The sequence below is a fragment of the Medicago sativa genome, chromosome 4, assembly GCF_051527215.1.
Source record: "Medicago sativa cultivar Bolivia chromosome 4, Bolivia_mono, whole genome shotgun sequence".
Taxonomy (NCBI): Eukaryota; Viridiplantae; Streptophyta; class Magnoliopsida; order Fabales; family Fabaceae; genus Medicago; species Medicago sativa.
Window position 1 is genome coordinate 86,629,033 of NC_140752.1, and position 27,989 is coordinate 86,657,021.

At 33.3% G+C, this 27,989-nt stretch overlaps 3 protein-coding genes and 2 pseudogenes across 6 annotated transcripts; 3 read left to right on the forward strand and 2 right to left on the reverse strand.

Annotated features, from left to right (window-relative positions):
* Nucleotides 1-448: 448 nt before the first annotated feature.
* LOC146933163 (Transducin family protein / WD-40 repeat family protein) lies at nucleotides 449-6,108 on the reverse strand. 2 transcript variants are annotated; one of them, XM_085704882.1, is made up of 13 exons: nucleotides 6,053-6,108; nucleotides 5,860-5,925; nucleotides 5,594-5,751; nucleotides 4,964-5,042; nucleotides 4,405-4,584; nucleotides 4,205-4,303; nucleotides 2,605-2,764; nucleotides 2,395-2,501; nucleotides 2,130-2,269; nucleotides 1,970-2,042; nucleotides 1,381-1,496; nucleotides 1,052-1,169; nucleotides 449-718 (listed from the first exon to the last, which is right to left on the reverse strand). In XM_085704882.1, the coding sequence occupies exons 2-13, from the start codon at nucleotides 5,905-5,907 to the stop codon at nucleotides 587-589; spliced, it is 1,410 nt and encodes a 469-aa protein (XP_085561008.1). In that variant the 5' UTR covers nucleotides 5,908-5,925; nucleotides 6,053-6,108; the 3' UTR covers nucleotides 449-586. The 2 variants fall into 2 exon arrangements, with proteins under 2 accessions (XP_085561008.1, XP_085561009.1); XM_085704883.1 differs by having other exon boundaries at nucleotides 5,860-5,934.
* Nucleotides 6,109-8,871: 2,763 nt separating this feature from the next.
* LOC146933164 (F-box only protein 6 pseudogene) lies at nucleotides 8,872-11,349 on the forward strand (annotated as a pseudogene). 2 transcript variants are annotated; one of them, XR_015007386.1, is made up of 2 exons: nucleotides 8,872-9,017; nucleotides 9,990-11,349. The product of XR_015007386.1 is annotated as an F-box only protein 6 pseudogene, transcript variant X1 (transcript). The 2 variants fall into 2 exon arrangements; XR_015007387.1 differs by having other exon boundaries at nucleotides 8,963-9,017; nucleotides 9,936-11,349.
* Nucleotides 11,350-15,373: 4,024 nt separating this feature from the next.
* Nucleotides 15,374-16,129, forward strand: LOC146933165 (F-box only protein 6-like). The gene has a single exon (XM_085707815.1). It carries the CDS (start codon nucleotides 15,374-15,376, stop codon nucleotides 16,127-16,129), a length of 756 nt encoding a protein of 251 aa, XP_085563941.1.
* A 5,467-nt stretch (nucleotides 16,130-21,596) lies between these two features.
* LOC146933166 (F-box only protein 6 pseudogene) lies at nucleotides 21,597-22,971 on the forward strand (annotated as a pseudogene).
* A 2,953-nt stretch (nucleotides 22,972-25,924) lies between these two features.
* Nucleotides 25,925-27,862, reverse strand: LOC146933167 (uncharacterized). Its single transcript, XM_085704895.1, has 3 exons — nucleotides 27,728-27,862; nucleotides 27,169-27,325; nucleotides 25,925-26,137 (listed from the first exon to the last, which is right to left on the reverse strand). The coding sequence occupies exons 1-3, from the start codon at nucleotides 27,728-27,730 to the stop codon at nucleotides 26,091-26,093; spliced, it is 207 nt and encodes a 68-aa protein (XP_085561021.1). The 5' UTR covers nucleotides 27,731-27,862; the 3' UTR covers nucleotides 25,925-26,090.
* Nucleotides 27,863-27,989: the final 127 nt, after the last annotated feature.

Consider the following 27,989-nt stretch of genomic DNA (forward strand, 5'->3'; position numbering starts at 1 on the left):
TATACAAACAACTATTTCCTCTGTCAGTTTTAGACTGATCTCTTATCCTATTAAACCAAAACATATTTTAAAAAAATTGGGCAAGTCTTGATCTCTAGCGCCATTAATTAACCCCCAACATCTTTTTTTTTGTTGAAATTGCAAAAGAGAGGAGCATAAAATGGACACAGCAAAAAATAGAGTCGTTGGAAGGTGGTGGCAAGAGGCAAGAAATAAGTGCAACAAGATCCTCATTTTTCTTTCAAGTATTTGGGCGTTATCATCTAACATAAACAAGAATATTTTTTAGTCGAAAAGAAACATAATACAAGCAAAGTTTGCATAAATAATGATAATATCTCAGTTTAGCTCCCACCATCTCAAAACACTCAACTCAAAGATTACAAAAGTTAGCACAAGCAGATAAGGAAATTAATAGAGGTAAAAAAAAAAAAAAAAATCAAAAAAGTACAAAAGCAAAATTTCTTTGGCATAACTTAGATTCAGGATGGTTGCACAGCGAAGCACCTTGTCCAAACTAAAATAGCAATACCTATAGCAGATACTGCCTTGTAAGGTGGTTGAAAACTGAACAGCGATGCGTGTATCATGCAGCTTCTGATGGCAAGGTGCTTTGAATATTTGAAGGCATGAGGACGTTGAATCCATCTGCTGCAGTACATACTATCATTCCAGGAATCTGTGTGTGCCAATGCAGTTCTTTGGGGTCTTTTTGTCCCTGTTTCAAGTTAAAGGAAATAAGAGGATAAATATTAAATATATCTAATCAAGGAGTTCTATCATGGTAAGCAGCTAACTTAAACACATATAAGCTTTTGTATAATGAAAGAAGGAATGTAGTAAAAATCTTTTCATAAAAGTTTTTTTTTAATCAGTTTTCATAACCTAGCTTATACTCAAATAGGCTGAAAATAGTTTATACAGATGAAATAAACTTACTTTTCATAACTTATTTCAAACACTTAAACATGTGTTTATGTCATAAGTTCAACTAAGCTGTATATAAGTGTTCCCAAACGTACTCATTGTTGAGCAAAGTGATTCAAATTACCTGGTGAATAAACAATAGTTGGGGAGGCAGATCTTCAGGAGCGTTTACTTGTTCTTGGGTTTTAGCTCTAAATTCAGCCTCCTCTTCCTCGTCCTTTTCCAAAGAAAGGTCCCATATTCTGTGGCAAAGGATTACTAAACTTGTTAAAATCCAAAGTAAGAAAAATAAGGCAGTTTGGTAAATATAAAGCTCAAGTTATTTGCAGAGTCCATGAAAGGGTAAAACCCAAAGATAATATGAGAGAAACAGAATAAATCCCTGAAATTTATTAGGAATTCGTCCAACAATTCTGTGGATGGTGTATTGCTTTCAATACCGTATTTACTTACGTAAGTTGATTATCAGCGGATGAAACAGCCAATGAAGAAGCTTCGTGTGGACTCCACTCAATGGATGTGATTGGATGCTTATGGTATTCAAAATGCGCTACCACGGAATCTCCTTCCTATTCAAAAAATAATGAACTTTCACATCATTAATAATAACAAAAACAAAATAGTCGGCGGAAGAAATTAGACAATAAGAAAGTTTCTTTTAAAATCTAGTTCATGTCATGATAGTTCTTCACCAAGTGCATCTAGAAGTTCCTTCAAAAATGCATTTCTGGGTACTTGATTCAAATGCACTAAATGAAAGATACAAGTATACAGTAATGAGATAATTGCAAAGAAAGTCTGCTCAGATAAATTTAAATTAATGATGTAATATGCTATTAGGACATAAGGAACTTTTTATCGGAAAATGGAAACCAGATAAGACAATTAAAGCATCATTGACATTATTCTACTAAAAAAAAAAAGCATCATTGACATTAGATAGCATTGTACCTATACAGTAATTTTGCTGTTATAAATGAAGAAAGTTTACAATTTTGTATGGTTTTTCTATATGGGCAAAGGGGAATATTCACCAACATACCTTAAGCAGTCTGAGATCACGAATAGATATAGTCCCATCATCACTACCCGACGCCAACATACAACTAGCCAACCTACTCAGTACAATGAAATACAACAGATATGAGGAGATATAGAATGAAAATTGAGTCGATGGAACACCAAAAGTCAATGCTGAATACCTGTTCCATGACAATACATTCACATCAGCCTTGTGTGCTTGAAAAGACGCAGCTGGTGACCTCCCCAAACGAGTATCCCATATTGCAATGCTTTTATCCACGGAGCAAGAAGCAAAAACATGAGGTTCTGTAGGGCTCCACTGCAAGGGTTCATTGAACAACAGAACGCTTATTATACATATAAGTAAAGTAAAAAAATAATTATGTTAGAGACTGAACACTGAAATGTTCCGAAAAAGGTATTGCTTGGCGGATGAGTACATACTTGCAGATCTTCAACACTGTCAGTATGTCCAGTAAAAGGAGTTTTTTCAATATTCCATGTTGCAGCAGATGTAGGCTCCCACAGATAAATACTATTATTGCAATCCCCTACAAACATGAAGATCAACATCAAGCCTTATATCTACTTTGACAATGAAACATGAAGAAATGCTAGAAACAAATATATCTAAAAAATAAGCCCAATGATTACCGGATACAAGCCTCCCTGGAACAAGAGGACTCCAGTCTATAGCATAGCCTTCATCTTTGTGCTTAAATTTTTGTAGTGGAGCCTGAACTGCATCAACTCCTTGGACACCTTCGGTTTCTGTCTCTGCTAGACCATTAAGATGAGAGCTCATGTCCCAGATCTACAAATTTATTACGCAGAATCAGATTTGAACAAAAATATACAACTCGGTGAGAATGAAGTAGAGTTTAACTTCTTTGATAGAAAGAGATGGTGCAGAGAAATATAAATTGCAACCCTTAACAACCTTAGCTGCCGCTAAAATTTAAGAACCTTAAAAAATTTCAATATGTTGCAATTGCAATACTTAGGACTGAGTAACCTCATTTGTACCCAAGGGCAAAAATTATACCTGGAACAGAATAATTTATCCTATCAAATCAAACGAGATACTAGCTTTGAACTTTGTCAAAATTTCAATATGTTGCAATTGCAATACTTAGGACTGAGTAACCTCATTTGTACCCAAGGGCAAAAATTATACCTGGAACAGAATAATTTATCCTATCAAATCAAACGAGATACTAGCTCTGAACTTTGTCGGAGGTATTATCTCCCGACCTGTTGTGGAACCGCAGAAATATTATCTATACTAATGTTGGTAGGTTCACAAGTCAGGTCGTGGGATAGCAACTTTGATCTATACAACTGTTATAGTACTAAACAAACTATGGGCCATATTTCAAAGATTAACTTATAAGGTTTTGTGATTCCATTTTATACATATGTTTCACAATTAATGTCTGCATGGTTTGTAAAAGCAAGACCATAACAAAAACAATAAAGTCCAACCACAATCATGTAGCTAAATTTATTAGTGCCACTTCAATCTTATACATTCTACCAGCAAACTTCAACTCATTAGAATCAAAATGACAAAATATGTGTGGCTTTTATGTCTTATCAATCAAAATACATCCAAATCGAGTCCTCAGTTACAATTCCAAGCTCTCAAATACTCACTTTACTAGAAAATTTTCAATCATTCAACTGTTAATGTGGGGGTCTCTGTCTTCACTCTTTACTTCTTAGTAGAACATTGTCAAAGGGATGCTTGGGTAATGACAAAATCTGGGACATCAGCCCATGGCAAAATAACAACATTCAAACCAAAACAATCAGTGCAATTTGCTGAAAAGAACTTGACAATTTTAATAGTATCTTCCCTCTATTCCCATTGTGAATCCTTTGTGCTATTCAGCCACAACATTGAAACAAGAAAAAACCCTCTGATCCAATAGAAATAACTTGGTTCAAGAGAAATCATAAAATCTAAAATGATAAAATAAAGTTAGTTAGTAGTTCGAGCCACTAATAGCATGTAGGAAAGATTTGATACGACAGAAAAGTTGAAGGGTGCCAAATAATGGCTCATTTACTACACCACTAACATAGTATGAAATATGAATTCATCACTGATTAAACTATGAGCAACTTTTTGGTTGCACAAATCAATAACTAAATATGATCCGTCGATTAAAAAAATTAACTCTGCACACTAGCTTGCTTTAACCAAACATTTACTTGGCTAAGGACCAGTCATAGGGTTTTTAAAACTAACCTGCACATGACCAGATTCTGCCCAAGATGCACATATATGGGGATTTTGTGCCATGGAGCGTATCCGGTTAATACAACCTTCGTGAGTTACCTTCCGCAACTGTAGGTGTGAACAGAACCAAAATGTCAGTAAGATCAACTTCAACACAGTCAAGAGGTGATTAAGTGAAAAAGTAAAAATTCATATGAAGAGGGTGTTACCTGCAAAGTAGGACCACCGGCACCACCTTCTTCTTCGTCTTCACTATCATCCTCGCTATCACTATCCTCACCATCCATTTCAGAGTCATCAGTTTCACGTTTAGGCACCAGCTCACGTCTCTTCCCAGAAATATTGGATACTTTAAAAATCCCAATAGAATTCCAAGAAGATTTCTCAGCCTGGGGCACATGCAACATATTATCAACGAGGTTGTTAATCAAAGCAAAAGACACAAGAAACAAAGCTAGTAAAACATGACTAGGAAATGCTAGATGTTATTCTTTAAAGTCATAGACTAAAAGTCACTAGTTATGATAGACTAATAGTCACTAGCAGATAGCATCACAAGGAGATTCTATGTGTTGCGTCACAAAATAAAGTGAATTAAAAACTCAAAAGTCCATTAAAGGACAAAAAATTCTACTAGATATTCGTCTACAAAGCCCAATATCAACTTTTCCGTTACCCCATTTGATCGGTAATGAACAGTAAACGCCTTCAAGATGATTCATGAGACATCCTATAAAAGAAAACACACAAGAAAGAAATAAAGCTAACCTGTGTCCCTGTAATGAAATACACTGTGTGTGGAAATTCTGTTCGAACTAAACCCATGGTGTCACGTAAAATATCGAAGCTGTCAAAATCCCCAAACAAAAAATAAATCATGACATGTAAATCTCAGATATACTAAATAGAAATTAAAGCAAACGCACAAAAATTGTGGCATAGATTCTCCTCTTGAACTCTAAATACCGACACTTCTGATTGAAGGTGTGTGCCAGTGTACTACACCGACACAAGTGACTACGGGTAGCACTTGAGTGACATAGAATTGGTAACATTGGCCAATCACAATGTCATAATTCTTGTGAAAGAGGAGAAAAAAGCCGCTTGTGACATTGTGATCGGCCAATGTTACCAATGTCACCAATTCTATGTCACCCAAGTGCTACCCAAGTGACTACATTGAATTATGTCATTTTCTCAAATTATTATCGATGTCAATGTGTCTGTCATGTGATTGTGTTTATGCTTCATAGCTCTTGAATTGCAATGGTGATGCAAAAATGAATTTAAGAACTGTATTGTGTAACTTTTACCATTTAACAGTGATAACTCCAGCAAAATAATGGGTTTTATTTATACTTTAAAAAAATATATATAGCAGAAAGCTTTGTTCTTTACCTAAGACAAGGCCATCCAATATGAAAAGCATGGAGAGAATTGTAAGCAGAAGGATCACACTGAAGCTCTTCATCTTCTTCCAACTTATCCACACCAGGTTGCCACACTTTTACCGGAACCTGTGGCGCCGCCGCCGCCGAAGATGATTCACTCCGTTTCTTCAATTTTTTCAAAAATACACAAAAATTAGAAGTGCCCACAGAAAATAAAAAGCAGAATAAAGTGCGAGATCAAAAGGGTTGTTGAATGAGCAATAAAAATGATACCTTGTTCTTGCTCTTTGCCTTTTGACGATGTTTTATGCCGCGAGTCATCTTCAATTAGTTCACAGTCTTCAGAAACTCAAAATACCAAATGAATCAGAAATATTATCAAACATAACTCATAATAATAACACGTTTATGAATGTTTATTAGTTAAGTTGTAATCTAAGCTTAACAGATTGAACCTTTGACAAACCTGTGAGTGGCTTGTTGTTGGTGACGGAGAAGAGAGAGAACTAGGTTACGCAGATTGTAGGGTTTTTACGTTTTAGGGGTTTTTGTTGTAAAATAAATTAATTAGAAAAATAGAAGAAAAAAATGTTTCAATTTTTATTAAAATTAAAATAAAAAAAATAGGAACTAAGTGTAAAAAAAAATTGTCTACAAAAAAAAAAAGTGCAAAATAATTTTAGAAAAGTCCACAAATCTTAACAAAAAAGCACAATTGTTGCTCAACAGATTTACTTGGATATGTATGTGAACTTTCAATGACTATTGTTTCCCAAGATAAAAATGTAATCCGAGGTTTGATCACGAAGTAAGTACAGTGTGGTCAAGAATCGTTCCACACACAAATTAAATTTGAGTTCTCTCGAACGATTTGTCATTTGATGAAGTTCATTAACCATTTGAGTTCAATCACTTAGCTCAATGAATTTTTTAATCACTTAGTCCGTTGGATTTTTTAATAAAAAATGTTAGTATGTTAATTGTCATTTTAATGTGTTCTTTTATTATTTTTTTTAAAGTAGTCTAGTGGTTAGAATTCACCCTTTTCAAGGTGAATAAGTGGGGTGTCCGGGGTTCGAACTTCGACCCATGCATATAACAATGCATGTCTCTGCTAATTGAGTTATGCTCACGGGGACTGTGTTCTCTATTACCATGATTCAAACTTTGAACATTTAACTATTTTATTCAAATTGATATATTTTATGTTATATGTCGATGATGCGATAAGAATATAGATAAAGGGGTTTGTTAGGATACACCCACTAGTTTTTATTAAGGTGTGTTTTAGCAAAGATATAACTAAAAAGTTGTTAAATACACCTCAAGGTGAATGTTGTTAAAACACTCATTCTGAAAAATAAGTGGGTGTACGTTAGCAACTCCTATAGGCATTTGCTATAATACACCCACTTATTTTTTAGAATGTGTGTTTTAGCAAGTTATAACTAAAAAGTAGTTAAATACACCTTAAGGTGTAGCTTGCTAAAACACTCTCACATAAAAATTAGTGGGGTGCGTTCTAGGAAATCCCATAGATAAATATGAGTTTATGTGAATGAAGTGTGTTTAAGCATCATTATTGATCCTGTTCAAAAAAAGCATCATTGTTGATAATATTACATTAAAAATGTGTATTTTGCCTAGGGATGTCAATTTCATCCAAAAAATGGTGTTCATGTAGGGATTGTCCCGTTTGAAGAAAGTCTCACCAAGAGTAGTTTAGAGATAGAGACGAACATCATATCCCCGCTTGTGGGGATCCCGTTCTCGAGCAATTTATTACTCCCTCCGTTTCAAAATACATGTCCAAGTCAATCACTTTACACATGCCAATGCACAATTTTGACTGTTAATATCTTTAATTATCTAAAGTAAAAAATTATAAAAATTTAATATTTTGAAAATATTTATCGAGACAAATCAAACAACATCTTACATGCTAATATTTGTATTTATAGATTACTTAAAAAATATGGTCAAAGTAAGTCAAGTGAATAGTGCACGTTGCAAAAAATGGACATGTATTTTGAAACGGAGGGAGTAAAATACGTTTCATATGGATATGTACAAATATTTAATGTTATACTTTTTTTATTGGGACGACATTATATTTTTCTTTTGAGAGAAAAGATTTCTTTTATATTTTTTGATGTGAACCGGGTATCCTCCGCGTGCAACTTTGGAGACTAATCCCTCGAACATTATGGAATTTAAATGGACGGCAAGCTCCGCCTAAGTGTATTAACATTGGTGCCTACCCAAGGTTGGATTTGAACCTAGGACCTTTGTTAAGTTAGAAGAGACTCGTTTCATTTCATCTAAGCGTTTTTGGGTAAAATTTCTTTTATATATAATGCTCACAATAATATAATTTCGTTTCCCTAAAAAATATATTTCCTTTGTATTATATTTGTTTAATAATTAATTAATTTATTTATTATTATTTGTTTGAATAATTAAATTTATTTTTTGTTTTCAACCTAATTGACTAAAATTAATAGAATTTTTTATTTTTATGTTTATACGGATCCGTGAGAACCGTGGAGACGGACGTAGATGACAAACTTCCCATTGCCAAGAAATGGAGACAAAGTTGGGATAAGTTGAGTGGCGGGATGGGAGACATACTTTCCGCTCACGTCCTTGCCCCCATTTACATCACTACTTCTGCCGAAGAGAAAATCTTGTGTGGTCCTGGTCCACACAAGTGGTCTTTGGTCACACAAAGAGAAAAAAGAGAAGAGAGAGAAGAGAGAGAAAATGGAGAAGAGAGAAGAGAAGAGAGAGAAGGAAAACACTTGTGTGTGTGACCAAACCAAAATTCTTTGGTCCTGGTCCACACAAGTGTTTCTCTCTGCCGAATCACTCGACTACATTTCCATTTGATATGACATGGAAAAATAATTAATTAATTAGATGTCAAAATTAATTTACACTTTGATAAAAAAGGATTATTGTGGTGGCGATGATGCATGATATTTGCTCTTTTGAACCTCCAAAATACGCAAAACATTCGGAAGATTACTCCTAAACAATATTTTTTGTGTTTTTTTTCCTTCAATTTTCTTTTTGTGTTTTTAAATATTTGGAACGAAGGTTATTAAATCTAACTTGTGTCCTTAAAACACATGAGTTAACTGTAAAAAAAAAATTATTAGAACCTGTATATTGAATTTAATATTTTAACTTTTAATTACTTTTTTTCACAAAACTTTTAATTACTTGAATGCATAAATATTAAAGAAATATTTTCTATTGTTGGGTTCCTTAACATGTTAGGATTTGGTCCGCTTTTCAAATTTAAGTAGGTGTGTATCTGTAATCAGAAAGAATGAAGTCGGTGAACGAGAGAAGAGGGACCGCATAGCAAAGGCGGAAGGCGGAGAGAGTTGCATAGGGTTGTTGAAGCTTCACCATCTTCTGTTCTGGTATTCTTTTTTTTTTTTTGACAAGTTTTGGTACCTTTCTTATTTTTCTCTTTTTTCAATGCAATTTTTAGGTTAATCCTTTTTTTTTTGGTACAAAGGTTAATCCTTTTTAAACATGTTTTCAGTCACAAACAGATGTTGTTGTGTTTTTTATCTGCACTCTAATATTATTATTTTTTGTTTCTTTGTCGTTTTCATACTCACAAACAAGAGTACTTCGATAAAAAAAATTAGTGTCTATCAATTTCAGTTTATTTTGTTATTAAGAATTTAATTGCGATGATCACGAAGAACGCGATCATTCTTATACATTAATTGTTCCGTTTAACAAACTCTTGTTTTATTTGAATATCTGTGACAATCAATATTGGATAAGCAACATTTTTTTTTTCTTCTGGATTTCTTGTTTTATTTGAATATCTGTGACAATCAATATTGGATAAGCAGCATTTTTTTTTCTTCTGGATTTTGTTCATTATTTTCTGTCATGCGTGTAATATGAAGCAACCTCTCTTTACTACCTTCCTTAACGTTCAAGTTATATAATCTTTAAAAAAAAAAATTGGGGAAGAAACTTTTTTAGTATTAGTTAAAGTGACACGATCATTTTGCAACCGTTTTTTGAGCGGATTTGAAGTTTGTACCTTGAGGTTACAAGGCTAGGTTCTAATCATTGAGCTAGCACCACAAGTGTACCACATAAAAAAATTGTCTCTAGTTATATAATTGAATATATATCTTCTTCATCCTTGAAATGTATGTTAATTCTTATTTTGGACTCGAATGTCAACTTGTGTATCATTATATGTCTATTAATTACGCCTTTTTCGATATGAAGTATGTCGGTCTTTCTATGCTTGTTATGTTCCATGTCTTCATAGTAGGGAGTATATGAAAATTTTGGTAATCTTTTCGCAGATAATAGTATTCGTTGACATTGATGTTAACACTTTTGTTGCCTTTTAATGGTAGCTGGAAAGTCTGGAGTTTTTAGTTTGATGGTCGACGAGATACGAAGATGGGAAAATCATTTAGAATGTCCTGTATTGCTGAATTTATGGAACCAGAAATTTGGGGGAAATTTCCTGAAGATCTATTTGAGTTTGTGCTCGCACGACTTCCAATTGCCATAATTTTTCGCTTTCGCATTGTATGTCGTCAGTGGAATAATTTGCTAACCACTCAAAGGTTTTATCAGCATTTTGATCAAGTCTCACAAGAAAATCCATGGTTTTATACAACTTTTGGAATTAACAATTATGGAGCTATCTATGACCCTTTTATGAAACGATGGCATTGTTCTACTGTAACAGAAGAAGTGCCTGTTTTACCAGTTTCTTCTGCAGGGGGTCTAGTTTGTTTTCGTGACAAGTCCTATCAAGATTTGTATGTTTGCAATCCACTAAATCAATCCTTCAAGAAGTTGCCGACTGGGTCAATTAAGATATGTTTTCATCTAGGGATGACAACAAATGAGAGTGCTGGCTACAAGGTACTACGATTAGGTTGTAATAGAGATTATGAAATTTATGATTCAATAACTAAGTTTTGGGGCCATCTAGGACAGATACCTGCAAGTATTGAGCTGCTAGGCTTTTCTAATTTCAACCCTATTGCCATCGGCAACACACTTTACTTCATGAATACAGTTCATGAAGGGATTGTTTCTTGCGACACGTCAACTGGGGTTTGGGCACACCACTTGATCCCAGCACCATTGCTATCATCTGACTTAAAATTGGTCCAGTGTGATGAGCGGATCATGCTTGTGGGGATGGTCAAGGAGAATGATGTTGCATATGTATGCATATGGGAGTTGGAGAAAATGACTTTCTTATTCAAGGAGGTTGATAGAATGCCGTGCTTAGAATTTCACAGGGGATCGGTTTATCTGACTTGCTTGGGAGACAAAGGTTTGATCATGTTATACTTGAAATCATGTTATAATGATATGCATCTTATGTTTACTTACAACATAGCAACTAGGGAATGGTTGAAGGTTCCTGTGCCATATGGAATAAAACTGCATAAGAAGAAACTATGTGGTACTGCATTTCAACCAAGTCTGACTGCAATGCCTTGATCTACATTATATGATACAAGAAATGGCCTGTAAAATTACCTCAAACCATGAGGTTCTTTACACCTTGCTAGTCGTTGGGACACTGATATTGTAATGATAATATCCTTTGTTGGGTTACCATTTAGGATGTCTCAACCTCAACCACTCATATTAGGACTATCAGGTCTGTTAAAGTTAATTATTCTATTCAATTAGTTATGCTACTTTCTACTTTGCTATTTGCTGTCAAAAAAAAAAAAAACTTTGCAATTTGTGTTTTTCTATTTCAATCACCAAAATAAGTTATGATGCATTGACGGTGTAAAATATATTTGCATTGACGGTGTATAGGTGTATATGAATTAAATTCGTTATAATTTTTTTTATTTTAGGTTTGAGGAAATCAATTGCTTAATTTATTTATTTTTGACGAAAAGAGGCTTATATTTCATTCAAAACAAAGTCATCAATATATTGTGGTGTGTAATTCTAATCTAATGGACTAGCATGATAATGAGATGTCTTTGGAGAGGAATAAACGACTCTATTAACTTGTCTCTTAATGTAATTCTCATGTGCTTAATTTTTTGCTATATGCTTCTTAATACATTTCCTTTGCAGAGTGTTACAAGGATCATTCCTCAAACACATAACCCTTGTGATACACTCATATTCCCACAATTGTTACCGGCACCTCTCATTCACACAACAAATTGCATACAACTTATAGTTATAGCCCGAACCTACAACCATTTGTTGCACAACATCAATTGTTCATGATTAATCGTGAGGGATTAATCGTCCCTCACGATTACACAACATCAATTGTCACATTCATAATTCATAGCTTTCATAACTAACTACTAAAATCAATTGGTCGCATTACGTAATATTAAATAGAAGAGGTGCAATCATGACCAAAAAAAATAGAAAAGGTGCAAAAATTTTAAAAATCCTTAAAATTTCATATAAACACGAACAGGAACTAAGTACTGTCCAAGTACATGTATAAAAGTATAGTCGTACTTTCTACAAGGCTAAGAAAGAGAAGATGTCACGGTCCAACTCAAAGCTCCATTGCATGCCTCTACTCGTTGCTGTTCTGATTATCTGAAAGAGAGCTGTGCAATAAAAGCATGGAAACATGCCAATGAAACTATACAATATAGGCTTTGAAAATGCTAATGGAACAAAGGTAATCACATACATCTAGTACACTCCAAATCATATATTATCTATGAAGCACGAATGCAAACTCCGCCAACATACACGACACGAACATGTTGACACTGATAATTTTTTTTAAAATGACATAATTCAATATAATCACATGTGTTAGTGTCTTGTTAATATCGAACAATACATATGTTGATAAGAAGGTACTTAAAACTTTAGCTCAACTGGCAACAGTTCCCTTTGACTTCCGGTTGAGTGCATATTTGTTCAACAACAAGACTTGCCATCCAAATGTTTTTCACTTCTTTTGGCAAAGGGAAATGAAAAATACAATTCAACTCAGAGAGAATTAGAGATGTGCAGTGTTCTTGTTAAACCACTAATGTGTTGGACATATGGGAATACAAAACGTACAACTATTCATCAAGCAATGATAACAAAATGAAATAAGGATTGCTTGCTTTCTCATGGCTGGTGAGTATTGCTCTCTTTATTGATCCTTGATTAGTCAAACATTTATGGTACCCAACCAAGTTCTCATAATGAAATAATGTTTGCAATTTTATTTCAAAAACTAAATTGAAAATCAGCCAAACGAAAAATCAAACAAAAAATGAAACGAGGGAGTGAGGAACGAGTTTGCAGAGGGCACAACAAATTTACACTAGAGGGAGAGGGCCGGTCTTAGGATTTATTATTACAAGTACTGATGTTTTGTGACTTTTAAATTGTAACAAATAATGTTTATCTTTTATCAATAATATATCAAATGTAATAAAAATTATTTCTTTGTCAATTACACCAACAATATAATAATGATATAGATTAGAGTTGTATCATACGAATTATTTAAAAAATAAAGATATATCATAAGATCAGTTTATTTTTTTTTGTGTTTAATGGTGGTGGGTTAACGGTCCAATCAAAACATTTTAAATCGTCACATTAATTAATTGGCTTTTAATTTATGTGGCAATTCGAAATGTTTTGATTGGTTGTGTGTGCAAAGTTGTTTTGGACTCTCAACCCATCATCATTAAAAAAAAAAATCTTTCCTAAATTTAAAGTAGGTATATTCCGTTAGATTTTTTTGGAAATTTAAGTGAGTATACTAATAGAGTGAAAAATAGGGTTCACTATTTTGCTGAGTTGTTGAGGAGCCTGCCCTCATCGCACGCACTCTTTCAGTGGCCTCTTCAGGTCCGTTTCTCCTATTTCTATTTTTTCATGCAATTTTTTTGAAAAAGCTTTTCTTTTCTTTCTTGGGTACAATTTCGGTTAAAACTTTTAAACATGGACATGTGCTGTTATTTTATACTCCCTCCGTCCCGTAATAATTGAGTCATTTGTAAAAAAAAATATTGTCCCATGAATCTTGACTCATTTCAGTTTTCAATACAACATTAATTACCTTTTTCCGATTATAACTCTAATTAATAATACTTTCACCACTCCCAATTCAATACATTCTACTTTACATTTATGATAAAGAAGAATGCACCAATACTTGTCAAAGACACTCAAAACCATTTTTCTCTTTCTTTCATTTATACACTTTTCTTAATCTGTGTGAAAAGCTAAACTAGCTCAGTTAAATTGGGACGGAGGGAGTATCTAAACTATATTTTTGTATCGACCGTAATCGTATCCTACAATTAAAAAGAAAACCACTTCAATATAGGTTTGGTTGCTTTGTTGTATGTTTCAAATTCCTTTTATTTCGTTATTAAAAAACTTATTGTGTCCCTATAATCTTAGCTCATTTGGTAAGGGACAATAGGTTAATTGAACCAAAAAAAAACTTATTGTGTTGATCAGCCATAACATTGTTCCGTCTTCTCTTCTGTTGTTGCCTTGCATAGAACTTTGGCCATTTAAAGTGCTTGCAAGGGGTGGCCTTGAGCATAGGCGAGATGGGCGGTCGTGCCATGTCACCAAATTTTTTATTATTACTTAGTAGTTTTTTTAAGTAATTTTTCTGAGCACACTACTTAAAAATCGGTTTGATTAGCTCTATTGTAAATATATTTTTAGAAAACCTCGATTATTGATAAATCTTTTACAACAAAGAATGTAAGAAAAAACACATTCGAAACCGCCCTAGGCAACAAAAATCTTAGAACCGATTGTGAGTGTATTAGGTTTTTTATAGCTAGTATAACTCATCTTTACAAAATTGGTTTGTAAGATGAGTGAAGTCGCTCTTTAAAACTCTAATCACGCCTTATTTTTTTTATTGAATGGGAGGCTTAAGTTTTTCTCAATAGGGGGAACCGTGATTTTTTATCCAACCCACCTCCATACCAAACATGTACATAACATTCTCAGTGTGTGATTTGAGTGGGTTTAAATTGAACTTTTTGTTTCCTTAAAAGAAAAGTTTAATTTTTTGTTACCTAAAAAAAAATTGAGAAAGGGAAACAATGGATTGGATTTAGACACAAAATAGAAAGTTTCACTTATTAACCATGATGATTTAGAATTACCATGTAGAAAAAAAGCTTGAAAGAAGGGATAATATAGTCACCTTTTATTCGATTTTATGCAATGCATAATCATATTTTAAATGTTTCTGACATGTATATATTGGATAAGCAACATTTTTCTGGATTTTGTGCATTATTTGTATGTCAGTGTGTAGTATGAAGGAAAAAATTTCTATTTGTTTGATTTTATGTAATGCATAATCATATTTTGAATGTTTCTGACACATAATATTGCCATTTTCCTCAACAACATTCCTTTAATCCTTTCTTTATGTGTTCAAGTTATATAAAAAGGACAACCCGGTGCATTAAAGCTCCCGCATACACAGAGTCCGGGAAGGGGTCCCATCATTTTTGGTGTATTGTACGCAACCTTACCCTGTTTGTTTTTTTTTATACAAGAGGCTGTTTTCAGGACTTGAACCCGTGGCCTTTCTTGATCCTCAAGTAACTCGGTCTAGATTTTAACTCGAATGTCAAATTGTATTATATGGTCTATTAATTATGCCTTTTTCGATTTGAATTATGTTGGTCTTTCTATGCTTGTTGTGTTCCGTGTCTTCATAGTACGAGGTATATGAATATTTTTGTTTCTTTTTGACATTGATGTTAAACACTTTTGTGGCCTTTTAATGGAAGCTGGAAAGTCTGAAGTTTTCTGTTTTATGGAGCCTTTATGCACTAAGAAGCCTCGACGAGGTAGGAGCATGGGAAAATCATCTAGAACGTCTTCTATGAATGAAGTTATGAAACCACAAATTTGGGAAAAAATTCCCGAAGATCTACTTCAGGAAGTGCTTGCAAGACTTCCCTTCACCATAATTCTTCGCTTTCGCACTGTATGTCGACAATGGAATAACTTGCTAAGCTCTATAAGTTTTTTTCAACATTGTACTCAAGTCCCACAAGCACATGAACATCCATGGTTTTACATAACTTTTGGAAATAATAATTACGAAGCCATGTATGACCCTTTAATGAAAAGATGGTATTGTTCTATTGCAAAACTGCCAAAACTGCCAATCTGTGGTTTACCGGTTTCTTCTGTAGGGGGTTTAGTTTGTTTACAAGACACTTTTCTAAATATGTATATTTGTAATCCACTTACTCAATCCTTCAAGATTTTACCGAAGTCAAATAAAAACTGGCTTCATTCGGGGATGACAATGAATGAGAGTGGAGGCTACAGAGTCCTACAATTTGGTGGTAGAGAATATGAAATCTATGATTCGGTAACAAAGTGTTGGAGCCATGTAAGAAAAATACCTGCTACGGTGACATGTCATTGTGTTTCCAATTCTATTTCCATTGACACAACACTTTACATCAGGCGTGTGTATCCGGATGGGATTGTTTCATGTGACACGTCAACTGGGGTTTTGGACTAATCGCTTATTCCCAAATCATTGAATATATATGAGAATGAGGTAACATTGGCCGAGTCTAATGGACGAATAATGTTTGTGGGTCTGCTAAGGAAGAATGATGCTACATGTGTGTGCATATGTGAGCTTCTGGAAACAAGTTTGTTATTGAAAGAGGTTGATCGAATATCGTGCTCAGAGTTCTACAAGAAGCGAGTTAAGCTTACTTGTTTGGTAAACAAAGGGTTGCTCATGTTGCACTTGAAATCAGATTATATTTATCATATTTTTACTTACAACAGAGCAACTAGGAAATGGCTGAAGGTTCCTGTGCCAATTGGAAGAAAACTACACGAGAGAAGAACCATGTATATGGTACTGCATTTCAACCATGCCTGAGCAATTTCTTGATCTAGTTTATATATAAGCTAGCAATGGTCTGTAGTATTTACCTCCAATCATGAGGTTCTTTACAACTTGCTAGTTGTTGGGACTGATACAATAATGATAATATCATTTTTTTAGGTTTCTATTTTGGATGTCTCACCCTTAGCCTATGAATCTATTATGATTCTATCAGATCTGTTAAAGTTATTCTATTTAGTTAGTTATGCTACTTTCTTCGTTATAATTTGAGATTGCTTATGCTTGTCTCTTTTCTATTTCCTCCACCAATGTAATTATAACTAAAATCTAATGTTTTTTATCTAACAATTATGATTAATTGACAATGCATATGAATTAAATTCATTATGATGTTCTTTTTTATTGTATGTTTTACAAAACTATTTTTATTTGGATAAAACTTACATGTAATTTCATACGAGCAACTCTTAATGTAACTTGCAACTTGCAGGTGCATAATTCAGTGTTGAGAGTGTTTGAACAGATCATTCCACTAACACAACGCCCTTGTGGCACGCTCGTATCCCCACAATTGCAACTGACAACTCTCACTCAAACAATAAATTGGATACAACGATAAAATCCAATTCCAACGTGATTCTTTTGCTTTTGTTCCTCCATCAGTAGTTTTGTGTGTGGTGGCCTAACCTAAAGTGTTTCACTACCATTCCCATTTTCTTAGAGACCACCTCCATAAACCAATTCGCCTCGTCCCAGAACCCCACCTATACCGTGGATATCCCTCCACCACATGACTCAAATTGAATTTCTATTGAAAACGTTTTTTCAAAGAAATGCCATTAGAGTTTATTATTAATTATTTCAAATAATTAATACTGTAGCATATAGTTTTCCGAGTTTGAATAGAGAATCCAAAATCTCATGAACAACTTGTTTCTGTTAGTCTTTGTGGGTTCTATGACATTATCTATAGTGACTCAATTGATGGCATGGTGATGAAACATGGAGAAGATGGTGTTTTCTATTATTTATACATGGATTTGGTTCAGAGGGAAAAAAAACACATCAGGGTGGGTGGGTTGGTCCGTATTGCCATCCCTAGTTTTATACACTTATAATCCCTTTAAATTTCTCTTAACTAGAACTATACAAGACTCGTTAACAACTTGCCATTTATACCATGACTAATCCCTCGTTACCATTTATACCATGACTAATCTCACGATTACACAATATCAATTGTCATATTCATAACTAACTACTAAAATCAATCTGTCGCATTATGTAAAATTAAACAAAAGAGGTGCAATAGTTGTATAATTAAAATTTTAAAATTCCTTAAAACTTCATCAAAACATGAACAGGAACTGGGTATAGTCCAAGTACATGTAGAAAAGTATAGTCATATTTTCTACAGGGCTAAGAAAGAGAAGATAATACAGTCCAACTCAAAGCTCCATTATGCCATGCCTCCACTCGTTGCTGTCCTGATTATATGAAAGAGAACTGTGCAATAAAAGCATGCAAACATGCCAATGAAATTATGAAAATATACAACATATCCCGTGAAAATGCTAATGGCAGAAAGGCAAACACATACAATCTAGTATACTCCAAATCACATATGATTTACGAAGCATGAATGCAAGCACCGACAATACACATGACACGAATATGTCGACACGGATAAATTGTTTGAGAAAATGACATAATTCAATGTAATCACATATGTCGTTGTGTGTCAGTATCGAACAATGACACATGTCAGATACTGAATACGTTGACAATCAAAAGTGTCAACGTAATATCATCCTAATCCATAAGGAGGTACATAAAATTTAGCTCAAGTGGCAACAGCTCCCTTTGACTTCCACTTGAGTGCATATTTTTTTTTTTGGTTACACTTGAGTGCATATTTGATTCAACATGGAGACTTGCAATCCAAATTTTTTTTTCACTTCTTTTTTAAAATATAATTCAACTTAGTGTAATAGACTATGTGCTCAAGTACTTTGTGTTGGAAGATTTTAATATTATTTAATTATATTTCAATGTCAATACGTGGACAAATATCTTTATAATAATTATATTAGATATTTATCATTTGAAGCCTTAATTGTTTAGTGAACAAAGTAAGTAATAAGGCTAATTAGATTTCTATTTCGATAATTAATTATTAATTATTTTATATATGGATTCAATATGAGTGGACGTCTCGATGACCTATTAACAAAATAACGGGAAACCCTAATGGCCATCACACTATAAGAGGTTGTGATCCCAAATACACCGTACATGACAATACTCTCTTTTATCCCCACCCGAAGAGAACTTGAGGCATACATGTACCGGTTGAGAAAGAACCAAATCAACCGTTGCTAACCGTTTATTGCGCGTTTTAATATTAGATCATCGTTTCATTGTTGTTGAGAGGGTGTCTTGAAAATTTTACCAGGTATTCTTAATACCTGATTATTAATATCCTTGATAAATCAAACATGTTATAGATCTGATCATGTTCATGCTCAAGGTTTTAATTGCTTCCGCTAAAGATTTCTATTTTTGTCTTGTATTGAGCATGTCTTGTGAAATTGATCTATTTAGAAATAATTCCAACAAGTGGTGTCATAGCCTAGTTAGGCTCGGTGGGGGAGCAGGAGTGGGATCCTAATGTGAATCTGACTAGAGATGTGGGTGACTGACTCACACCTGAGAGAGATGGTTGGAAACTTTTTTTTGTGTGTCCAGGTTGGAACCTCATACCTTGCATATTATGCATTGTCTGTTTTTTGGTGGTGGCCGGGGTTTGAACCCGGACCTTGCATATTTTATGCATTGTCCTACCAATTGAGCTAAGCTCACGAGGACATATTATGCATTGTCTTTACCAACTGAGCTAACTCTAACTAAATAAAAAGCAAATTGTTTTATGGTTTTGTTATTTTTATAAGATAAAATAAAATAAAACCTAAACAAATATTTTTATTTTTTTAGGATTAGAAAGAAAAGAAATAATGAAATGACACTGCTAAAAATAAAAACAATAACTACAAATACAAATCAGATCTTTTATTTATTTTTGAAACATACATGGATTATTATTTATTTTTGAAACATACAACGATTAGAAAGAAAAAAAAATAAAGAAATGACACTACTTCCCTCAAGAAAAAAAAAATGATACTACTAAAAAGTAAAAACAACTAACTACAAATAATCCCTAAAAAAAAAACTAACTACAAATAAAAATCAATTCTTATTTAAAAAAATCTTTTATTTATTTATTTTTTAGGGGAAAAATCAATTATTTTATTTATTTTTGAAATATACTATACAAAAATAAAATAAAATCAAATAAACTAAAAATAAAACAAATAAGTTAAGCAAATTGTTTCTGTGAAAGAAAAAAAAAAGGTTAAGCAAATTGTCTTGTTGTAACTAACTTGTAAAGATCAACATCAAGTGAGTATTTGTATTTAAAGAGTGGGGGAAAAAAAATCAAAAGGTAAATAAGGTTCGCAAATTTTCTGAGTTGTTGGCACGTTATCGCACTCTTTCTTACATTTGTTTTCTTCTTCAGGTCCCTTTCTCTTCCTCTATAACTATTTTTCAATGCAATTTTTCGTTTAATACTTTTTAAACATGATTTCAGTCATCGACATGTGCTTGTTATGTTTAATCTAAACCAATACTATATTTTGTTTTTTAGTCGTTTTCCTATAATAATCTATTGTAACTCGTAATTTTATTTTTTTTTAGAATAGAAGGGACGTAACTTTTATTTATTTTTTGACAAACGAAGGGGTATAACCTTGTTATTTAGGGTGTGTTTGATAAAAATAAGCTATAAGCTAGCTGATAGCTGATAGCTGAAAGCTTATAGCTGAAAAGCTTGCTGATTTAAATTAAAGTGTTTGGTATAATTACCTTTTGAAGTTGCTATTAAATATAAAATGACTTAAAAGTATATATATGTTTAATATATTATTAATTTAATTTATAAAAAAATTTAACTTTTTTTTACCCCTAAAAAATTTAACTTTTTTTTACCCCTAAATATTATAAAAAAATTTAACTTTTTTTTACCCCTAAAAAATTTAACTTTTTTTTACCCCTAAATATTTTAACTAAGAATTTATCTTTTTTTTTTTTGTCAGGTAGCCTCCTAATGGCTAGAATTCACCTTATAAGGTGAATAAGTAGGGTGTCCGGGGTTTGAACCCCGGCCCCTGCATATAATAATGCATTGTCCTACCAATCGAGCTAAGCTCACGGGACGACACTAAGAATTTATCTTAATAATTTTAATTTATTTCAAAATATTTTTATGGAAAATTATTTCTTTTGATTTATATTGGTAAATATGTTCAAAGAAAAAATAATGATAATATATTTTTTTGAAGGAATAGATAAATATTTAGATATGAATTTGATAGAAAGAGATCGTATAAACAAAATCAAATCTAGAAGAATATTTTAACCAACAGGAACAAAAAAAAAATCAAATAGAAATAACGTAAGGCAAAGTGCAAACCGTAAGAAATATTAAGCACCACGTGGGTAGTTTTTTCTTTTACGTGGGGTAGTTTTTTTTAATAAAAAAATAATATTAAAGGTTAAAAATGGAATAAAATGTGAAAAGCTACAAGCTATAAGCTCAAAAGCTATTTGGATTAGCTTCTTAAAAAACGTTATAAGCTAGTGAGAAAAGTTTTTTACCAAACACATCTCATTCTATCAAAACAAGTTTATATGCTAATTCAACAAGCTATAAGCTAGCTTATCTATGTTACCAAACACAGCCTTATTTTCTTTAAAAAAAAAAAAAAAAACTTGTGATTTATTTAATTTAGAATTACCATGCAGAGAAAGGCATGAAACATGGAATAATATAGCTATCTTTTATTATATTTAGGTTAAGGGTACACAAAATATTCATCATCAGAGAGGCAATATGTTATGTTTGTATTTACTCGGTCTCTAATTTCTATTTGTTTGAATTTATGTCATGCATAATCACTTATTCAAGCAACATATTTGTGGATTTTTTGTGCATTGTTTCTTTGTCATGGTGTGTATAGTATGAAGGGGAAAAATGTCATTAGCAACATAGCACCTTTCCTTACTTGCATATTCCTTGTGATTCAAGTTACATAATTGAATATATTTTCTTGATCCTTGAAATGTACAACAACTCAATCTAAGTTTAGAATTGAATGCCATTATGTCAACCGTGTGTATCGTTATATGGTCTGTTAAATATGCTCTTTTCGATATGAATTATGTAGTCTTTATTTGCATGTTCTGTTCATTGTCTTCATATTCATAGTAGGAAGCATATGAGTATTTTTGGTAATCTTTTCCTAGATAATAGTTCTTTAATTTGACATTGGTGTTAACACTTTTTTGGCCTTTTCATGGCAGCTAGAAAGTCCGGAGGTTTCAGTTTGATCGAGCATCCAAGAGTTAAGAGCATGAGAAAATCATCTAGAGTATCCTCAGAGTCTGAAGTTATGAAACCCCAAATTTGGGAAAAATTTCCTGAAGATCTATTTGAGATTGTGCTTGCCCGACTATCCCTTGCTTCAATTTTTTGCTTCCGAACTGCTGTATGTGGGCAATGGAATAACTTTCTAACCTCCCAAAGTTTTTTTCAGCATTTTGATCAAGTCACAAGTAAATCCATGGTTTTACACAACTTTTGGAAATAACAATTATGTAGCCGTCTACGACCCTTTTATGAAAAGATGGTATTGTCCTTCTGTAATACAAACACCGGAAAGGCCTGTTTTACCGGTTTCTTCTACAGGGGGTCTAGTTTGTTTTTATGATATCACGATCTGTGTGTTTGTAATCCACTAACTCGATCCTTCAAGATTTTGCCGACTGGATCAATCGCGAGCTAAGTTTTTTCGGGGATGACAATGAATGGAGGTGCAGGTTACAAGGTCCTATGATTGGGTATTGACGGTGAATATGAAATCTATGACTCAGTAACAAAGTACTGGAGCCTAGGACAAATACATGCAGGTATTATGATCCCGCAATTATTTCCTTCTTTTTCCAAACCTGTTGCCATAGGCACAACACTTTACATCAGGCATATGTATCCAGAAGGGATTCTTTCCTGCGACACGTCAACTGGCATTTGGACACAGCGCTTATTTCCAGCGCCACTGAATACTTCTTACATAACATTGGTTGAGTCTGATGGACAAATCATGTATGTGGGTTTGCTAACAGACAATGATGCTACATATATATGCATATGGGAGCTTTCAAAAACGAGTTTGTCATTGAAGGAGGTTGATAGAATGCATTGCTTAGAATTTCACAAGAAGCTGGTTGACCTGACTTGTTTCGAAAACAAAGGGTGGCTCATGTTGCACTTGCAATCACATAATATGTATCATATGTTTACTTACAACATAGCAACTAGGGAATGGCTGAAGGTTTTTGTGCCATTTGAAATAAAATTGCGCAGTTACAACCATGTTTGACTGCAATGCCTTGATCTTGTTTATATGTTACAAGCAATGGTCTGGTAATATTTACCTCAAATTATCTACTATTTCTTTACAACTTGCTAGCTGTTGGGACTGATGCAGTATATAATGTTAGGAAAATGCTAGATATCAAGAATGGATTTTCTTGATGAATTCAAGAATGACATGGCAGAATAATCACCCTTAGATTTTAATCTTATTTATTAAAGTTTCATAAAAAAAAAAATATATAACACCCATTCTTTGGTGAGTTTCCGTTTTGGATTTCGCACCCTTAACCACTCATATTAAATCTTAGTTATGAGTCAATTATGATTCTATTAGGTCTGTTAGACATTTAGAGTTAGTTATTCTATTCAGTTAGGTATGTTGCTTTTTTCATTGGAATTTGATCTTTCTTATTTATGCTTGTCCCTTTTTAGTTTCTTTCACCAAAGTAATTATCATTCAAATCAAATGTTTTTTTTATCATCTACCAGTTATGATTGATTGTCAGTGTAAAAAGTATTTACATTGACGCTCTATATGAATTGAATTGATTATGAAATTCTCTTTATTTATTTTTTACGAACAATAATGAGATGTACTCATAATCTAAGTAGCATGATAACGAGATGCTCTTGCAAGAGAATGATCCACTCAATTAGCTTGTCTCCTAATGTAAATCTAAGGTGCTTTATTTTTTGTTATCTACTTTTTAAAACATTTTCAGTGGAGAGTGTTACAACATATCATTCCTCTAACACGGCACCCTTGTGGTACGCTCATATCCCTACGATCGCCACCGAAACCTCTCATTCGCGTAACAAATTGCATACAACCCATAATTATAGACAAAACCTACAACATTTGTTGCAATTATTTAGCGGATTTTGGTTGCACCACATGGGTTAAGAATATATCCCAAACAACAACAACAACAACAACGCCTTATCCCACTAAGTGGGGTCGGCTACATGGATCAAATGCCGCCATAATGTTCTATCAAAGACCATATTTGGATCCAACTCATTGACCTCTAAATCTTTTCTAATGGTTGGCGATGCAGCGGCCCTTGCTCATTTGACACTGTACTCGAGCCATACAGCGCGTTGCTTCCGGGCAACGACCTAGCATTCACACTATTTCGTATTTGGTCCATGTCATAGAGATTCGACAAAGTTTTACGTTGGCTGTCGAGGCCTAACACAACCCTCTCCATTTTACCCGGGCTTGGGATCGGCCTTGGCAGGATTCAAATATATCCCAAACAAATTTAAAAAAATGGTGAATGTTTGAGGAGAATTGGATTGAATCTAATGTTTTTATCCCTCTATGAGCAGTGTTGTGCGTGGTGGCCTACGTCTAGAATTCTGCTCTTCTCTCCCAACAAAAATTGCTCGCTCCCAACTAAACTTTCGAAAATTCTCCTGCGTGACTTAACTCACACACTCATGCAGGGTTTATAAGTTAACTCACGCAAGGGTATTTTCGAAAGTTTGGTTGGGAGCGAGCAATTTTTGATGGAAGAAGAGCAGAATTCCTACCTCTATTTGATGCTACAATGATGCTTCTCCGGTACAAGGGCGATCCTGCTAGGTTTGATTGAATAGGGCCCTTTTTTCAGGGTATCAAAAATTTTGTTTGCCCTTTTATAATCACGTAAAAATTGTATTTTATTTGATAGTTGGATGTACTCCTTGGTTCTCCTTGTTTGCAACCTAGAAATTTGATTTTAAGGATATTATTTTATGTGGAATCTCGTTTTGAATCCAAGTCACCACATTCTCCCTCCTTGTGTGCATTGGCGGCCAATAGCAACAAAAAAAAATGTACTTAGTAGTCATAGGATACATTTTAAATAATTTGACTTTGTTTTCTACTGAAAATGAATTTTCAAAGGAATGTCGATGCATATTATTAATGATTTTGTAATGAAAAAAAAAGAATACTAATAAGTATGCTATTTATATAATTGTGTATTCAAATAGAGCACCGAAAAGCTCATTTACGACCTTCTTTAGGTTAGTGTTGGTTCTACGACATTGTCTACGGAGATATAAGGATGGGGAAGATGGTGCTTTCTATTATTCATGGGGAAAGTGCAAGGATTTGGTGTAGAGAGAACAAACTGATATCATAAAACTCTAGATCTACCATTCACCTATGAAGGAGATCCAGAGTAGCCTTCACCCCAAAAAATGGAAATAAAGACGACGTGTTATGGATTAAAAGAAGTCAAGTTGCGGCTTCTAGGTTTCAAGACAAATTGAACATTTTGGTATTTAAAAGCTCCCAACAAAATGGGTATATTTTGCTGGTGGGATTTAGTATGGGAAAGGGAAGTTGTTTCCCACCATGGGAAAGTTGATGTTTATGGTTAGATTAAAGAGGATCACTGGTCTTATTATAGTCTTGCACACACTATATCTTTCCACACTTTAGCACAAGTTGATGCTTGGGGTAAAAAATGGTTGAGTGGATACGTTCCATCTGTTTATTTCACTAAATCCTATTTCGAATTCTGTTTAACAAAAATACAGTTGAAATACATATCCCCATTCCATCGTATTTTAGATGCTATATATACAATATCAAATAATTTCTCATTGCTAATATCCTTTTACAAATGTTTTGCACTCAATGAAAAAACTAGTTTTATTAACCCTTATAGTCCTGGTCTTTAAAGTTCTCTTAACTAGAATTATGTAGGGTCCAAATTTGGCTGGGGCAGAAAAATCGCAGTGACTGGGTTTATTTCTCTCCTATATTACTCGTTCATCTTATTTATCATTTTTCTCTCGTCTTTTGGTCACAATAACTTTCCTACCACAAAATCACGGAATTCGAATCCAAATTATGTGAGACTCGTTACCATTTATACGATGACTAATCCCTCACGATTACACAGCATCAATTGTCATATTCATAACTAACTACTAAAATCAATCTGTCGCATTATGTAAAATTAAACAAAAGAGGTGCAATAGTTGTATAATTAAAATTTTAAAAATCCTTAAAACTTCATCAAAACATGAACAGGAACTGGGTATAGTCCAAGTACATGTAGAAAAGTATAGTCATATTTTCTACAGGGCTAAGAAAAAGATAATACAGTCCAACTCAAAGCTCCATTATGCCATGCCTCCACTCGTTGCTGTCCTGATTATCTGAAAGAGAGCTGTACAATAAAAGCATGCAAACATGTCAGATGAAACTGTACAACATAGATTATGAAAATGATAATGAAACTACAAAACATAGCTCATGAAAATGCTATCGAAGAAAAGTAAATATAGCTCATGAAAATGCTATGGAAGAAACAAAACATAGTTGTAAATATAGCTCATTATCCTTAAAATGATAATGAAACTACAAAACATAGCTCATGAACATGCTATGGAAGAAAGGTAAATATATCATCCTAATCCTTGAGAAGGTATATCAAACATTTGATCACGGAGCACCAATTCCATAGGGAATTGTTAAATCCCTTTGACCATTACCCATTACCCTTTCCCTCTCTGCACTATAATACGATTCTTAAATATAAAACGCACACAAAAAGAATATTTTAGTTGCGAATGCATATTTGATTCAACAAGAATTGCAATCTAAATAAATAATTTTCAATTCAATTCAAGGCCCGAGAATAAATTATGTACTCAGGTACTTGTTATACAGATGTGCAATGTTCTTGTTAACTATGTTAATGTGTTTCAAATTGGAATACAAAACATATTCATCAAGCAATGAAACATATTTTATTTTTCAAGAAATTTGTTTTTGTTTGGCCTATTAGGGGGTAAATCAAAACAAAAAATTTGTACAGGGGTAAATAAAAAAAAAATTACAGGGGGAAAACCATAAATGACCTATATTACAGAGGGTAAAGACTTATTAACCCCACAACAATATTTCAAAAATTGAATCGGACATTGAATCCACAAGACCTCAAATAGTTCAACAGCTTGAACCAAACAAAACAACGATTGAACCTCTCAAATATCCGAATTAACAATAGTTCAGCTCTGGCTCAACCGATTTTAACTATCGGTTCAGTTTTTAAAACATTAGTTAGCAATGCATACCAAATAAATCACACAAACAATAAACATTCCCAATTCATCACAAGAATTAGGAATATGATTCGAATGAAAACAAAAATTAGTAAAACACATAAGGAGGACAACATTGAAAGGGCAATCTTACATGATCCAATGACAACAAAGACGAAGAAACCAAGCAAAACGGGGCCAACAGGATAGTCATTTCCTTTCTTAACAGTTGTTTCTGGCACACTTCCTCTTTTTGTGATATTTTTCTCGAACTTCTCAACCTTCCTAACTGCAAGGCGCTTTGATGTAGTCTACACACACAAAAAAAAACCACCAAAATTCCAAATCTCAATTTCATTCAACATCACAAAACCAAATTCAATCAAAATTTAACAATTCAAAATCACATTGATCAGATCAGAACAAATTATTTCAGATCCATAAGCTGAAAATCAATGTAACACACATAGATCCATAAGCTACATAAAATTTGACCTAATTTTGATAAATTTCTGATTTCAATTATGAATTTGCATAAATACAACGAGATTTGCATCAATTCAATTTCAAAACAAAAATTCGGATTAATTTTTCAAAAAATTCAGTAGAATCATGACAAAAACAAGGTAAAAAAAACTAATAGATCTAAACGAAGAGTGAAAATTAACGAAACTGAAGAATGCAAGAAATAGAAGAGAGGAAAAAAAACGAACCATGATTGATTTGTAGGATAATGGATCGCCGGTGGAAAAACGAAGAGAACGCCGGAAAATTGAAAGACGGTGGTGATGTTCTTTTCCGGCAGTGACTCTCTCCGAGGTTTTATTTAGAGATTTCTGAATATCTGTGAACGGTGATCGTTGTTACCGGTTATTTATTTCCAACTTTTTTATTTATTTATTTATCCACTTACCTAATATGCCTAATTTTGTTGAATTTAATAATGGATACCCGAGGATACCGTCACGGCTTATT

Excerpts from the sequence above, each read along its gene's own strand:
- LOC146933163 (XM_085704882.1), bottom strand. The coding sequence starts at position 5,907 with ATGACTCGCGGCATAAAACATCGTCAAAAGGCAAAGAGCAAGAACAAG. Across the intron at positions 5,752-5,859 it reads AGGCAAAGAGCAAGAACAAG|AAACGGAGTGAATCATCTTC; the intron begins GTATCATTTTTA and ends AAAAAATTGAAG. Across the intron at positions 2,502-2,604 it reads TCCAGGGAGGCTTGTATCCG|GGGATTGCAATAATAGTATT; the intron begins GTAATCATTGGG and ends TCATGTTTGTAG.
- LOC146933165 (XM_085707815.1), top strand. The coding sequence starts at position 15,374 with ATGGAAGCTGGAAAGTCTGAAGTTTTCTGTTTTATGGAGCCTTTATGC.
- LOC146933167 (XM_085704895.1), bottom strand. Across the intron at positions 26,138-27,168 it reads CTTTGTTGTCATTGGATCAT|CTCTCTTTCAGATAATCAGG; the intron begins GTAAGATTGCCC and ends TTTATTGTACAG.